This window comes from Cyanistes caeruleus, chromosome 1 (genome assembly GCF_971803275.1).
Source record: "Cyanistes caeruleus chromosome 1, bCyaCae1.hap1.1, whole genome shotgun sequence".
Classification (NCBI taxonomy): domain Eukaryota; kingdom Metazoa; phylum Chordata; class Aves; order Passeriformes; family Paridae; genus Cyanistes; species Cyanistes caeruleus.
The window spans coordinates 26,400,702-26,418,086 of record NC_141701.1 but is presented as its reverse complement, the minus strand read 5'-3'; the positions used below and the strand labels follow the sequence as shown (position 1 = coordinate 26,418,086).

The window sequence follows — 17,385 nt, the reverse complement described above, 5'->3', positions numbered from 1 at the left end:
AAAAAAGAAAAAAAAAAGTGTACCCAAGAGCTCAAAAAGAAGACAACCAAAAATATTCTAAAAGCCTTTTTTATGGTTTTCAAACAAGTATGGTTGATTACACAGGCATTATTTACAATTTTCAGCATTGAATTAAATGTTGTTGGAAAAAAGAGACTTTCCCACATGGTGACTGAAACATGTAAATGACAAAAAGCAATGAAGCAGAAAACTGTATTGATGCAATAGAGATCACATTTTTGGTCTAATACAATAGCTATAGGGTTCTTAGGGTAGACACACTAATGCAGAAGAATAAACATTACAGTGAATGGCTGTCAGTAGAGCTATCAGCCTCTCTGAATAAGGAAATTACTGTCAAGACAAAGTATAGAACAAGGAAGGAATCCAGTCCATTATTGCTGATAAGTAAATTTATACACTGTAAGCCCCACATTAGTTAGATGCCATCTCAAGTTAATTTTTTCTTCTCTGCATGACCCCACTACTATTCTTTTAAAAAAGTGATTCAAGAATACCATCCCTCTAATGATTTGTAACTTTCTTCTAACTACAAGATTCAGCTTATACGTAGATAGTATACCTCCAGTTCTTTCTGTACTCATTTAATCCCTTATATTTAGGCTAACTCTATGGATTTTTACAACAATATTTATCTTAAATATTTAATCAATATTTATATTAAATATATATTATAATATATAAATTCCCAGCTTGGTGAAGAGAAGGATTCAGGGACCTTCTAGCCGAATTCTGATACCTCAAGGGGCCTACAAGTAATCTGGAGAGGGACTCTTGAGAAAAGTATGTAGTGACAGGATAAAGACTTTGAAATGAAAGAAGGCAGGTTTAGATCAGATGTCATGAAGAAATTTTTCACTGTACCAGTGGTGAGAGATTGGCACAAGCTGCTGAGAAAAGTTGTGGCAGTCCCATTCCTGAAACCTTCCAAGGCCAGGCTGGAAGACTGTGAGTAGCCTGATGAAGTGGAAGGTGTCCCTGCTCATAGCAGGGAGGGGCTAGAACTAGATCATCTTAAAAGTTCATTCCAGCCCAGATCATTCTGTGATTCTATGATATACATTATCATAATTCACTAAGTCAAAATGCTTAGTAATTCATTGATTTTCAAATAGTTTGGAGTAAAACCCTGCAATGAAATTAACAACACAATCTCAACAATTCCATAGAGTCTCATCTAAGTTTCTCAATGAACACCAGATATTTTTTTTTACTCATAAGTACATAATTAAACAAATAAGTTACAAAAAAGAAAACAAATTAAACATGGGTGGATTCCCTTTCTTCTTCCTGTCACTAGTTTCTTATCACTGAAGCATAGGTAGTATATGAGCTCCAAAAAAAGAAAGCATGGAGAAAAATTATATTCTCCATTTCCATATAACTCTGAAGGCTCTTAACATCTTTCAACAACTCTATCAATTCTTTGTTTCAATTTTAAAAAAGTAACCACTTTTTTTTTTTTTATTAGTTACTTCACCAAACACCATTACACAATTTTCAACCACAAGTTTAGCTATTTTATTTCCAAACACAAGTTAAAACCTATAAAGCCCTCAGACTGCAGGACAATTAAAGTTAAAATTCTCTTTTTCCTTTTCTAGCTATCAGGATATAGCTAACAGGCATGATGAACTTCTCTACTGTATTACTGGAGATGGGACATAAGAAAAGCTATAATTGCTTGAGGCTCCCCTGTCTATTATCACTCGTAACTGTTACAAAACATCCCAGAATGTATTATTCCAACATTTTAAAAGCTTAGTTTCACCTTAAGAATCATTTCCTCTGGTGCTGAAAATTTACATAAAGAAATGAATATTCATAAAGACATTAAAACCCCCCAACTTTTAATGAACCAGAATCTTTATTTTGAGCAAAGTTAGAGAAAGAACATATTTCTAAAGAATCCAAATCCAATCTTTTGGTCCAAATTCAATTGACATCACCTCCTCAGGAAGATCTTGTATATAAAAAAATTCTCTAATATCTCAGTGGAAATGGCATCTAAGCAACTAATCTATGAAAAACAATGATTATATCTTTCTTTGACTGCTGGGACAAAAAGTGAATTCTCTCAACAGTCAGGAAAAAATATGGAATTATTCACAAAGGATCTAAAATAATGTTTCACTCTAAATGAGACAGGGAGTGGAAAACAAGAGTAGAGCTTTATATTACAAAGGAAGCTCTTCTGGATTAAAAGATTGCAGATATGTCACTCTCTCTTCACAAATGCAGACTTAAAAACCCACAGCAGATCTAGTCTCTCTCTAGTTACATGATAGCAGAAAACCCATTTAAATAGTATATCAGGTAGCATACACAAATATTTCAAATTTCGGATTTACAAATTAAGTAAATAAGCAAATTTATAAATACAAGACAGTCAGACTCTTAATCTGACACAGTTAATATTACTGTTTTGATGACCTAAAGCAAGTACTATAAATAAATCAATGAAATTACATACTTGCATATGATAAGATCGAAATTCTGGTATTAACACAGAAATGTAAATTTCTGTTGATTTAATCCCCATTTTGCTTTACATAACAAAATTACTTGAAAACAAGATAATTATTCTTGAAGGCTAAGGGCTTTTAGCCAAAAAAAATTATTAAAATGTCATTTTCATTTTTATCTTCTTTAGGATTGTCTATCAGGCAATAGACACTTAGTGAACTTATTCTTCCAAAATATATCTTTTTATCACTTCCTTTTTATAAAAATGCTTAACATTCTGTTTTCTTCCCTCAAGCTGTTTAGATGTTTGTAAATTTAGGATGGAAAGAGTGCTTTTAAGACCATTTAAGGTAAGGGACAAAATAACAGTCAGAAGCAGTAAATTAATAAAACCTGCCATAAGTGTTTGCTCTGATTTAAGTAACATGTTTTACATAGATTTGAACAGGCTCAGGCCTGATCTCGTTACAGTTGAAGGCAAAACTGCCTTGTTACAGTAGAGAAATGTTGTGTTCTTTAAATCCCTAACTAAATTCTTAAAATACATGAGATCCAAAGATGCGAGGTAGTGTTAACCTTCCACACTAAGGGATGAATAAATTTAATAGTGTGCAAGGCATCAAAGTGACAGGGTAAAAATTGTAGTGATGTAAGGATGGAGCTCTATTCTTGGTTTTGTCAGGAGTACAGGTGTCTGATGTGATCCGAGATGAACTACATTATCCACAGGATGGGAGATATATCACTGGATTTTTTAGGAGGCCCATGATTTTCTGAAAACAATATCTAGAGATATTAGAGAGAGATTAGAGAAAAACAAGTCAGACCACAGGGCACAAACAGCAACAGGTCCCCACACAAAGTGTAATGAATCCTAGCACTACAGAAGGAATGCATTCAACCCCAAATTATGACATTGGAACGCTGGTGTCTACCTGGGGACCCCACAGATATAGGTCTAATCATTTAAAAAGAGAAACAGGTTTTAGTTACCTAAACAGAAGTGTCTAGTGTCATATGAGGTGACTTAGAACAAAGAGACTGGCTTCCTGTTGCTAGCCTAAAGAGGAACTTTTGTTGGTCCCATGTTATTTCTGCCAGCCTTCTGCTCATCTTGGCCATGGGCACCTTAAAAGGTGCTCGATACCCACATGTGAGCAACTTAATCACATTTCTGGTCAATACCAACAGAAGAGTTAAAAATACTTCAAGTTACTCTAAAACATGCCTTAACTGGTGGGTTGAATTGGTATGCATTAATTGGTTGCTTGGCTCCCTGTTTCATTGATTGCAGGCATCAGAACATCACTAATATGTTGGGAACATGTACAGAACATTTGAACACTTAAATTTAAGTCCTGTTCTCTTTAACTGAATCCCTTTCCCATCTAACCCTGAAGCTCGCACACACGCAGAAAAATATACCTCATGCAAATCATCCTGCACAAATCTCATCATCAGGATGCATATGCGCAAAGACACTCAACCTTCCCACACAAAATAACTTGAGATCCTCATTTAGCAAGTAATAAATCATTTGCAAAGCACAGCTTTTGTGACCGCCCATATTTGCCAGTGTCATGGACATCTTCAAGTCTGTGTTCGTGACCACACTAATGATATAAATGTGGGAAATACCAAACTAACTTTAACAGCACATTGTATCTAGATATCCATTACACTCCTACTAGTATCCAATTTTATGAACTAGTTAGCAATACTTATATAGAAAAAGGCATAGTACTTCAAGAAAATCATAAATTAATCAAGCCCTCCTGAGAGAGTGTCACAGTCTACACACAAATATTTTGAAATCAGGCAGTGTTGGTCCATGTCACCGGAACTAAGGATTTCAAATGGAGTTAATCAATCCTTAAGTCTCTCTACCCTTTATTTTTCATTCTTTAAGCCAAAGAAATACACTGAATTACCAATCAGTGCATGCCATTTATGCTCATATACAGCTCCTGTCATCTTGGATTATAGGACAGCCATACCTTACAATCAGAAATTGCCTAACCTGAGCAAACTTCTAACTGCTGCCAGTAGCCAAATGAAAAAAAAAAAATAAATATATATATATATAAAAGACAATTCTTCCATTGCAATACTCCCTACTGTACTTTTATAATGTTTGGGTTTTTTAATTCAAAATTTGGAAGTCCTCCCCATGGTGGATTTTAAAATTTTACAATATCCAGCTATATTTGCTATATTGATTTATTAAGCAATCCTGCACTGGCAGAGAAATAGGTTTTTGATGAGTCTTTCCTATCTCTAATATTTCAGATTCTATGGTTCAGTAATGGTTGATGATTTAAGTGGGCTACAGGTAATGGTCTGTAGGAAGACAAAGTGAGGGAAAAGGAAAAGAGAGAGCAAGAGAAGGGAGGGAAGGGAGGGAAAAGATGCAGTTTCCACTTTATCGTACTTAACATATCATCACTGCAAATCTTATTTACCTTATCCTCTCCCCATTAAGTTCTTAACATCCAGGGATATGTGAGCAGTATGGCTGCTTCTTAGTGGTGCCTAATAAAAAATATTAAATTCCTGGAGTAATGTGTCTTTTATTGTATGTCACAAAAATCCACAAATACTCAAACACAAAAGGAGAAGCTTAGGTACTGTGATGAAAAAGAAGCATGAATGTATGTGGAATAATTTACTTGTTTAAGGTTACATTCACTCAAAAACAGAACAATTTTTAATTGTGAATTGTATGGTATTTACAATCTGATCCAAAACTGATTTATTTGCTAAGACTTTTACATTTATTTAAAATAATTTTGAATTTGTTTGGGTAACAAAAATTATCCAAACTTTCATTCTGAAAGAGACTGCTGCTCTCAACTTTCAGTTATCTAATGACATCTTTCACCTAATCCTAATAGTGTTGTCTACCAAGTTTTGGTACTCATATTTTAAAAGACCAAAACAAAAACAAAATAAACAAACAGCAAACAAACAAAAACAAACAAACAAAAATTTAAAAAAAAAAACCACAAAAAATTGAAACCACTGTTCAAACTGTTATAAACATGTCTTTCATATTTTTTTATCTGGTACTTTCTTTTGAACATGTTCACTTCTAGCACAATTATACAAATGATTAAATTGAAATGATGTATTTATATTTTATGATATTCCTTTACTACACATTATGAAAAAAAGTGAAACAGTCCCAAAATAAAGGAAGGATGAAGATATATTCCTGGCTCTTTTACATCACTTTTATTCTATTGCTCTTGATATGTATTGGAAAAGTCTGGAAACACTCTTCACTTAGTTCAATGTACATCTGTGCAAGCTAGGTTACAAAGACGTGATCCATATGAAAACTCATTCTAGAACTGACACACAACCTGGATCTTCAGCCCTCCAGCAAAATGCCTCAGTCACATCACATCTTTTTCCCTACATATTCAAAAACTTATGCAATAGAGAAAAATATAATAAAGACCTTTCCAAAGCTGGCATTTCATATACAAGTAACGACAAGTAAAGACATGCCAAGACCAAAATTATGCTGTACAGTGACCAATATATTTATATTACTTCTCATAATAATAATACATTTTATTGCATGAAAGATCATTTCTTTCACTTGCAATTAAACATAAACCACAGCACAGACAGATAAAATCTGTCAATTCCTCTGCAAAGACAGTGGGTCAAAACAATTTCCTAGAAGAGCATCACACAACCAATGTCTGAGGTAAAAATGTGACAGGATCATCACCTTCAGATCTGCATGCCATACAAAAAGAAAGCAATTTCCTCTGTTGTACACTTTGTAAATATCCACCAATACATGTAAATTAAGCATCTTCCTCCCCACTGAAAGAGAGGCTTGTTTTTCTGTTTTACTATCTATGTTTTAAGACATTGACAATTTTCTTTCTGCCTTTCAGCTGGTTATTTTCTAAGAAAGTAGAAAATAAATTTCCCTTGCCAACATCTGTTTCACACCTGTAAGTGAATTTGTGATTATATCCCAGCAAAAGTGAACATTACCAATGAAATAAAACAGCTTTTCCTCTACAATATCATGAGAAAAAAAAATACTAAAGACCAGATTTTCTGAGGTTAGCATTTCTTTTCAAATTATCTACACAGCTTTGAAACAAGTTCAATTGTTTTGTATTTGGGAGAAAACACACAACACAATCTTCATGTGTTACCAACTCGTCCCCATGAGTGGAAAAACCTGATGAAAATTGGTACAGATTTGTCTTACAGCAGTTACTTTGTTCCCCCTGTGTCATGACATGATGCGTACTCGTGAGTTAATACAATCAGAAGCTCAAAGAAGAGGGCATCAGTGCCCAGAGGGACATTCTTTCACAGTATCACAGAATGGGTCAGGGGATGAAGGTACCACAGTGGGTCATCTGGTCCAACCTCCATGCTCCAGCAGGGTCATCCCCGAGCACATGGTACGGGATTGCATCCAGATGGTTCTTGAATATCTCCAGTGAAGTAGACTCCATACCCCATTCCAGTGTGAGTAAAGAAGCTCTGAACTCATATTCAGGTGTAACGTCCTGTGTTCCAGTTTCTGCCCATTGTCTCTTGTCCTATTTCTTAGCAACACTGGGCAGAGCCTGGCTTCATTGTCCTGACACTCTCCCTTTAGAGACTGATAGACATTGATGGGATCCCCTCTCAGTCGTCTCTTCTCAAGGCTGAACAGGCCCAGATCCGTCAGCCTGTTATTGCAGGAGAGATGTTCTTGTACTGAGGAGCCCAGAACTGGACACAGCTCTCCAGATGTGGCCTCACTAGGGCTGAGAAGAGCAACAGGATCACCTCCTCAACCTGCTGGCAATGCTTTTCCTGGCAACCCAGGATAGCTTTGTCTTTCTTGGCCACAAGAACACACTCCTGGCTCATGGATGGCTTGTTGTCCACCAGGATCCCCAGGTCTTTCTCTGCAGAGCTGTTTTCCAGTAGGTCACCCCCAGCCTGTACTGGTGCCTGGTTCCTCCCCAGGTGTAGGATTCTGCATTTGCCTTCACTGAATTTCAGATGGTTCTTCTCTGCCCATCTCTCCAGCCTGTCGAGGTCCTTCTGAAGGGCTGCACAACACTCTGGGGTGTCAGCTTTGTGCTGTTGGGGAACCTGCTGAGGAGGCCTCTGCCCCTTCATCCAAGTTATTGGTGAAAAGTTAAACAATATTGGGCCCATACTGAACCCTGGAGGACACCACCAGTGACAGACCTCCAACCAAACCCTGTGCCACTGATTACTGTTCCACCCTCTGGGATCTGCTGTTCAGCCAGTTCTCAAACCACCTCTCTGTCCACTCACCCACTCCACGCTTCCTGAGTTTGCCTATGAGGATATTGTGAGAGACAGCGTTGAAAGCCTTGTTGAAGTCAAGGTAAGACAATATCCCCTGCCCTCCCCTCATCCATCCAGGCTGCTGTTTCATCACAGAAGGCAATCAGGCTGGTCAAGCATGATTTACCCTGAGTAAGACCACGCTGACTACTCCTGATAGCATTCTTATCATCCATGTGAATAGAGATGGCCTCTTTTCCAAAGCACTGTGCCAACCAGAGTAGAGGCAAACCTAGCAAGTGGTAACAGCAGAGATATAAATCTACTACTACCCTGGCCACACAGTGTAGACGGTCTTTTAAGATGCAGCCATAAGGAATTTTCTTCAATATTCTTTACAAAGACATCTTCTACAAATAGTCCAGAACTCAGCAGTCTCATTCCAAACTGCTATTCCACACAAGGGTTAATCATGATATGATTAATAATGAATTAACAAGGAGAACAAAATATTTTCATCCACAGTCACAAAGCAATTGTTGAATAATATGCTTTATGTTTTTTTCACAGTGTAATAAAAACTGCTGTTCTACAGAGAGAAAGCATCAAGTGACTTTAATGTTCTTCTTATTGCTTCACCTGCACATCTCCTAGCACAGCAGTTTTAACTCTAGAATGTGAAACCACTTTCCCAATGACTGGGTTCAAGCTTCAATACTTGAGATTGGATTGCCTAGTATTAAGTTCTGAAATCAACAGGACATAAGTTTCCTAGAACCCTGAAGCCTTGATCTTGAAATTAACAGGAGTTTCTAAACATGGCAAAAATACCTGAACAAGCCCCTAAGTAAATTATGTGCTGTAATACCTCAAAAGGTATGCTAGAAACATTATTATTACAGCTGAACTCCTCAGCTGGTATAAACTAGCTGTTAATAAGCAAAGAAACATTGTACCAACAGTTTTGGTTAATAAGTAAAACTACTGAATTTTTTTTTTTCTTTATCTGTAATTTATGTCAAATCTAATTTATTACAGAAATAAAGTGTTGCCACTTAATTGCTCTTAGTGTACACCAAAGATGCTTACAATGAATGATGATAAACAGGAACATGAATGAACAGTTGCCAGGTAACCAATAAATAAAGGTCCCAAATAGCATGACCTCTCTTTAAAGGATAAAGCTCTAATCATAATTATTTTTCAGATCCATTTCAGTGCCAACTAAAATCATGTTTGCAGCACTAATCCTGGCCTTCCTCATACAGAATGAAACCAAATCTGTCATTTGACATATCACAGATAACAAATTAAACAGACTCAACCTGCTCCTTCAGATTATGGTCAACAGTGCAGTTTGAGGATGGCAAAAAGGCAATAAACTGGAATCTGAAATAGAGAGCTGAGAATATTTAAGCAATTTAAATAGGGTAATTAATTATTTTTTTTTTTTTAATGTTACATTGTTCCCTTAAGGATCTTCAAACAGTACCAACACAAAATCCTGCAATGTTTAACATCATAAAACGATGATTCGGTAAAGTACAAGGATGAGACAGACTTTAAAATACTAAAAACAGATGCACTTTGAAATGCTTTAAAATCTATATAATACCACATTCTATCTTTATAAACTCTTACAACACAGTCTTGCTGAGTGCATAAGCAAAGCTGAGGTGCCTAGAGCAAGCACTGACCTTTTAGATGGATTCAAATAAAACTGACAAAGAGCAACATAAATCTTAAACCAGTTAAAGAACACAGTATATCCACTTTGAAGAAACAATGAATGGTTCTGCAGGAGTTTTACATTATGCTTTCAAAATAATGGAATGGGAGAGCTTGGGCTTGTTCAAGGTTTACTGGTGGGCTAATAAATTTTGTATTTATTTTAGTAAGCTCTCATGTCAGAAAACATTAGGAACATGTTTTTGTAGTTTTATCTTGCACTACATAAGGTGATTACATAAATCTCCTTAACCATTTTATTTCTTTTCTTTAGTAGAATTGAGATTCACTAATAGCTGTGATGCTTAAACACTAAACTGACAAAAATTTGCAACAGGAAAACAAGTTGAACTATAATAATAAACAAATATGTTTTGTACCTAGGTATTACATACTATGTCAGCAGTGAACCAGAAGAACAGGCACCATTCTTCCAACCTGTCTTTGAAAAAAATACAAGCAACAGAATACATGAATTTCCCTCCAACGTCAGTAGCACAAAATAATCTCACACTTTACAGTAGAAAATGCACTCTAACAACTAAGTAGTATTTTTTCACATGTATTTCTTCATATCAAATGAAAGCTAGTTCTTTATATAGTAGGTATTCTCCTTTCATAGAAAAGCATTCTGTTGCCTACCACCAGACACATAATTTTCCAATTATTTTTCTTTATCTAGATATATCTACTCCCCAGAGACCTTTATTTGGGATTTTTCTTTGTATCTGTTTTTCATTAATAAGCAAATACGAAATACGCCACATTATATCTGCATTTTCCTTAACTAATATTTCATCCACTAATCATCTTCTTCACCTGATTCAGTAACTCCTCTCCATCTTTTTAACAATTTCAGTTTGAACTCCTTATTCGAACAAAAGTCCAGTTCATTTCATCTTGATATCCTATGCAAGAGTGAGCTTCAGAATTTAAGTAATTGAGAATCATGCATACTGACTGTAGCTTAAAGCAATGCAGAAGATCCTGTAAATTCCTGTTAGGACACATGGTACTACTGATACCAAAACTACCTTAATTGCTTTGCTGTAGTTTTCAGCTTGCATTTTAATGAACTAGAAAAGTATTGTGTTGTGCCTATAAATCTCACAACCAAGTCTACCAGTTCAAAAGTATGTAAAGGTGATATTGCAAGATTTTTTCCACTCCCAAATGTTTATTCCTTTCCAGTTGCCAGCTGAAAAATGAAACTGGTCTGGTTTTAAGTCTAGAATAAGAGATTATGGAATAAAAGGTCATGCCTTACCATTTAGCAGAAGCTGGAGGCTAATTGTAAAGTTTATTAACAATGAAAACAATGGGGTTCTCAGAAACTTATTACAATGGAGGAAACTGATGTTATTTTTCTGAAGTTTGGATTCCACTGTGTTTTGTTCCACAATATGCAATCCCACTTTTGAAAATGGGAGACAACTGTATTGTTTTAAAGATCTGCTCACATTAAAATAAGAGTCCTTTTAAGACGTCCTCTAGGGATTCAAGTCTATACATTTAGCAATAGAAGGAGAAAAACAGCAAAACTGACAGTCTGAGGAGAGAGATGAGAGAGAGAGGCATGCTTTCTCTCTTGTGTTTCCCACATCACAGATACAGTCAGTGAAACTAAGTGGAATTCTAAAAACACTTTCCTCGATAGGGCTTAGGCAGATAATCATCTGAGTTAAGAGTAAGCAGCATTATGTTCCAGAGATCAATCATATTCTAGGTGCATGCTGATCCTATCTTCGGATCAAGGTATTTTTGTTTCAATATTTCATTTTTCCCGTAACAAAATGGAAACATTTTTTTTCATTTTTTTATATTGGATATTTAATAGTTAATTAAATATAAACATACTTATTATTCAAGTACATTGGGAGATAAATTTGCAGAACAATACCAGCTCAGACAGTGGGATATTGTTTAGTTTAGGAGAACAAATATATATATATATACACTAGATGGATGATACTTGTGAAATACCATCTATAGACACTCTCAGTAACACACAAATTGTGCCACAGAAAATATTATTACCATAGTAAGGAGCCCATTAGGGGGAAGAAGATAGTTTGTTGCTCTATCACTTTTTAGTAACAATTAGCTTCTATGTGTTTGATTCAGTTTTATATGTGGAATGTTCTTTTCGTAACTATTATTCCATTCACTATCCTAATGATGGACATCTGCCCCTGGTAGTGTACAGAAATAGTTGAAAATAGCAGCAAAACTCAACACTGATAACACAGTCTTTCACTAATATACTTAATGAAGTTACTGTTTTGGACCAATAGTTCAGCTCCAAAAGAGGGAGCTAAGAGCGTAGTCCTTAGTTTTTCTCATGATGTCAGAAACAAAGTCTCACAAAAATGCTACTGGTAATCAATGAACTTTGAAAATTAATGCTAAAAGCTTCCTGCACATACAACTAAGTGATTCCTAAATTTCATTGTGATTTCTTAACGTATCAGTTACAACCATCTCTCATGAAGCTTCAGCACAAAACTCTCACCAGTATAGAGTGCAAGTGTGCCCCTCTTACGTACCATACTCCATGACCCGAATCCTACTCTGCTGTGTCTATTACATGAAATACTGTATACATGAACACAGTTTCAGGATAGACAGCTGAATTCAGCTATCACTGGAAGGTTGAAGAATTCCTCCATTCAGTTGTTTGGCTAAAAGAAATTTTATGGAGAGACAAGCAAATTATAAGGAACAGAAATGTTCATACTAGCTTGGAAATTTCAGCTTTGTGTTTTATTTTTAAAAGGAAACATTATTATTTAATGTATTTGAGCTACAGGCAGTATCTCTTAAGAATTGCCCTGACTCACAGCACTGAAACAAACAAAGCAACCAAAAAATTCAACAAGACTGCACAGATTTTACTTAGCAATCAGGAAAGCGGATTAAACAAGACAGAACAAGAGGAAATAAATCATCTCCACATTTTATGATGTTCAACAGGTATTATTTGTATTTTATTTAAAGACAAGAAAGAATGAAAAGTAAATCTGCTTTCCAACCATTCTAAGCACTTTTTTTCAATGACATTTCACTCAACTATATGTACACTACTTCTTTCCTGAAGCCTACTTTGCATACTTATTGTCATAAGAAATCTTTGTCATATTTTCACAATTTACTCTGAAGTACAACTGCTTTATGCACTTGTGCTGACATGCAGAGTTTTACAGCACAATACATACTTGCTGTTGCCAAGTCCTTTGCCTCAAATTTCCCTTGCTTTTAGCCTTTGCTGTTCCCAGCAAAAAGAAAATTGAATTTTCAGCACTATCCAACAATGTGAACACAGCAATGGCTGTTCTGGGGCAAATCTGAGGTTCATTTAGGCCAGGACCATGTCACCAGCAGTGGCCAAAGGCAGTGACCTAAGAAAAAGCCCCAGATTAGAACAACTCTCAAATAATACAGCAATCCCCTGGAACACGCTTCTGGCTCACAGCAATGTGAGACTCAAAGACTTAAATATGAAAAGACTAGAAGCATTGGCATATGATAACATTCTTTGTTTTCAGAAGGGCTGGAAAGAAGAGCAGAAGATGGCATATTTCAAAAAGGAGAAATATGTTGCCCTCATCACACATACATGCCACTTCATTCCATCTAACAGTGTTTCTTGCTCCTGATATTGCCTTTACCCTCAAAATGTGCTGCTTCCCATATGGAAGAGGTGGCAAAAATGAAAGTGTTTCCCTTCTTTCCTCGGAAAACCTCCTCCTGACTGGAGCTGGCCTCCTGTTCATATTCCACTTGACTAAACCAATCTTTTTCTCCTCCCACACTAGCTCCATCTGCCGCCCGTCTCTCCAGCAGAGCCAGATGCCAGCAAAGCAGACTGCTGTGGGAGGAGAAAGTTCTGTCGCTGGAATTTCATCCCTATACTCTGCAGGGGGCCAGCCTGTGAAGCATGGGGAGGATACAGAGAGCAACTTCCTCTCTTCCACGCTCCTTCCCCTGCTCATCAGTAAAGAAGGCAGCTGAGGACATGAGCAGAAGGATAAAACGTCAGTGTGTGCTCTTAAATATGCAGCTCTAATATTCATATAGCAGAAGTCTCACAATCGTACTCCAGAGCATGGTACACACCAGATAAACACGTGAGAAGTATGAGTACTGCTCCAAAGACCTTACAATCCAACAAAAGCAGAGATGCACGTTTGTGATAAGGATCAAATGAGTGACTAGAGCATATATGACAGAGAAAAAGGCTTGAATTTATAATCAAGAGAGATTTTAATGACAGAGTAAAAAGACAATACTTTCTGGAGAGATAGACATCAAAGAAAGAATCAATGGATGAATGTTGTTAAGCTGAGAGAATTGCAAAGGAAACTGCCTGTAGAGAAGGAAAGAATAGGATGAAAACAGACATGGAGAAATAAAATGTGGATTCTTCATACATTTGTTGTGATCTTGCATGAGACAGAGGGAGAAGACATACAGGTAAGAACTTTAGACAGCCTAGGAACAGAGGAGGATCTGCATGAGCAATCTTTGTCAGAGAAAGGAGCAAGAATGTGTGTCACTGAGTGAGAACAAGAGCTCGTATAAAACAAGCAAATGTGCCTATGTGTGAGACAGGGACACAGACTTCATTTTTCTGAGAGAAAAAATGATGGGAACCTAGGAGACTAAAGAAACTATAAAACAAGAAAGGCTGGTGTATGGGTGCAGCAAAAAGTTTTGAGTGGGGTTGGCAGGACAGAAGAAAGTGAGGGTACAGAGCGACCTAACAGAATACCAGAATTACATATAAGAAGTTGAGAGAGCACACATAAGTCACAGAGACTAAACATGAAAAATCAGTAAGTTGAATTGACAAGGAAAAGAAGAAGGAAATAGACACATCACATTGCAGCAAAGTAGGGGATCATAGCAGAACAAACGGAGTGACAGGATGGAGAAAAAGGAGGAAATAATATATGCAAAGATGATAAAAGTCAGTAAAGAAACATTAGTTTAGTAATGTGAAAGCACTATGTAAAAACTCCTAATGGGAAAACTGGGAGAGTAGACAAAGGTGACTGGAAATGGATGGCCACTGTGAGTGTAAACTCTTAGGACTTGCTCCATCTTGGTATCCCCAGATCTTAATCTTCATTTTCTCTCAGAAAAATACTGTTTTCCTGTTCTCCACACCCCCTAACTTCCGAGCTGTAGTTGCACCTTTATGCCGTTTGTTTCACTATTTCTAGTGGCAACTCTTTTTCTTACGTCTACATAGGAAAAAGATCTTTTTTTTTTTTTTTTTTTTTTTTTTCAGATACTCTACTACAAAGAAACGTGCCAAAATTCTCAAGTTTCCTTCCTCCTGTCCCCATAACGCTCTTTCATTCATTCTACTTCGAAAAAAACCCCAAACCAAACCAAACCAAAAAAGGCTGGGAAAACTCAGCAATACAGCGGTATACTAAACGCAAGACATTCCGCGAACCTTTCCTGAGCTGCACGCACATAGCGCGCCCCGGGTTTCCTCCGTGGCCGGGTGAGGGTTTCCCGTCCCCCGCGGGCTGCGCTCCGGCACCGCGCTGCCGGGATAACGGGATCTCCGGCTCGAACGCATCCATCAGGCGGGGCAGCGCGGGGAGGGGAGCTAGCTACCGGCTGCTGGAAGGAAAGCCTACACAGACGTATGCCCTGGCTGCTGGAAGACATGGCTGGCTGGCTATTTGATTTGATTTGAGGGACATAAAAAAAGGGAAGGGAGGAAAGGGAGAGGGGGAAGCACACACGCTCGCACACGCATCCGGCTGATCTTACCTCCACATTGAAATACTGCTCCGCTTTGCACACTGTAGCACATAAAATCCAAATGAAGGTTTGCAAGAAAAACACCCTGGACTGAGACACGAAATCCAACCGGCTTCCAGTGCTGGATGCGAGTACGATCATAGTGAACTGTCCTTCAGCGGGTGGGAGATCTCTCTTTCTCTCTCTTTGCCTTAAACAAATGCACAAACAAACCAACCTCCCCCGTGTCGGTGAAGAGCCCGTAGCGCAGGTTCACCCACAGCCGGGGAGGAGGAGGAAGAGAAGGAGGAGGAGGAGCAGACACTTCACAGCACAGGCGGCGGCGCGGCAGGGTCAGCTCTCGCTCATCCTCACCACCAGCCCCGTAAAGAGGGAATGTGGCGTCCGAGTGCGGTCGCTGCTCCTGCACGACTCCTCTCTGCCCAGCAGCAGCAGCCGCCTCCCCGTGTCCTCCCTCCGCTCCCGCCTCCTCCACCTCCTCCGCCTCTCCTCCTCCTCTCCTGCCTCCTCCCCTTCAGCCTCCGCCTCCTCCCAGGGAAGGCGGGCTGGCTCGCCTGGGTTCGGCTCCCTGCCGTGGCCTGGCCCGGCCCGGTTCGGCTCGGCCCGGCTCGGCTCCGCGCCGTGGCCCGGCTCGGCTCGGCTCGGCTCGGCTCTGTGCCCTGCCTCGCCTCGCCCCCCGCCGCTCCCCTCCACTCCAGAATGTTCAGCCGAAACCTACATGGCCCCGCCCCGTAGGCGGCCTAAAGCCGACGGCCCCACCAGGCGGCCCCGGCGCGCCAGCGCCGCGCGGCCGCGCTCGCCGGGCCCCGGCCCGGAGCCTCCTTGGGCGGCTGCTGGGGACCGGCGGCCCGGGAGCAGCCCGCGGCCTTGCCCCGCGGCCTTGCCCCGCGGCCCTGCCCCGCGGCCCTGTCCCAGGAGCCGCACGAGTGCCGGAGTCCCCGCTCTCCTCACGGGAGTCTCCGCGCCCCGAGCCGCCCGCGGCTGCCCCCGGGCGCCAGCGCCGTGCCCGTGGCCGGGGAACGCCGCGCTCCCCTGCCCGCGGTGCTGCTTGGGTGGTGAAAATCGCTGAATGCTTCCGAAAACAGGGCCATGCACTTAAGGGAAAACAGCGTGTGAAATACTGTAGCACAGACTAACTTCATGCTGGATATTGGCGTATTCAAAATGCTTTGTGATTACGGCAGATGAACTACTCTTGCAGTCATTTAATGGTTAACGGGACTTTTTATGCTGCCTTTGATATGTCATCCAGTGAAAGGAAAGTGAGGTGACGCATAACATCAGTGGACATGATATTGCAATAATGCATCTCGGGGAAAAAAGGGGAGGGGGAAAAAAAAAACCCTAAAAACTCCAAGTTTACTGGAAGAGAAAAAAAAAAGGAATTTAAAATTCTAAGCTTATTTTTTTGTTTGGTTATCAAAAAATATGCAAAGATACTCGATAATTAGATGGGACAAACAGGAAGTAGAAGACTACCCGATACAAAACTTCCACGGTCTGGTAGTTGAGGCCAGTGTCTGAAATTAAAAGACACGCAGTCTAGATGTACACAATTTTGATAGCATCTAGTAGCAGAATATAGGAGTGTATTAGGTTATCCATCATTTGGTATCTTAAGAGTAAGGCAGTTAGGTGAAGAAGTCATGGCGTGCCTAATCAAAAGTAATCCTGTTTAAGCAGAATTCCTTATGTGATATACTTTTTCCATGTTAAGTGCTTGATCTAAAGGCATATTCTGTTCTTCTGATCCTTAGTGATGTGAATGATGAAATTATTATACAGAGTTGTCAGCAAGCTAAAAGGACCTGTTGGCACTTTGGTGACAAATATGGGAAGTCAAATTAAAGAAATGAATAATTAAGCACAAGTTAAAGAAATGTCTTGGAAGAAGCAGGAGAAAACGTGATACTGACGCATGCAAATTATATTTGGGAAGAAAAATTAAAAAGTAAAATCAAAGGATACTGGCAAAATAACAGCACTAAAGAAAATAATCTGGGGGCTGTAATGTAATGAGTCAGCAATGTGCTACCATTAAAGAAAAAAGACAGCATCACTGTGGAGTGTATTAATAGGTGTGCAGTGCGTTTGACAGGACAA

General features: G+C 38.9%; 1 protein-coding gene across 1 annotated transcript in view; it reads right to left on the bottom strand.

Moving 5' to 3' along the window:
• The window catches only part of MMP16 (matrix metallopeptidase 16), a 166,946-nt gene extending 151,170 nt beyond the window's left edge, over positions 1–15,776 (bottom strand). The window contains exon 1 of the mRNA XM_086883419.1: positions 15,292–15,776. Coding sequence (XP_086739545.1) covers positions 15,292–15,423 — 132 coding nt within the window. The 5' untranslated portion in view covers positions 15,424–15,776. The remainder of the gene's footprint in view (positions 1–15,291) is intronic.
• Between the last annotated feature and the right edge of the window lie 1,609 nt (positions 15,777–17,385).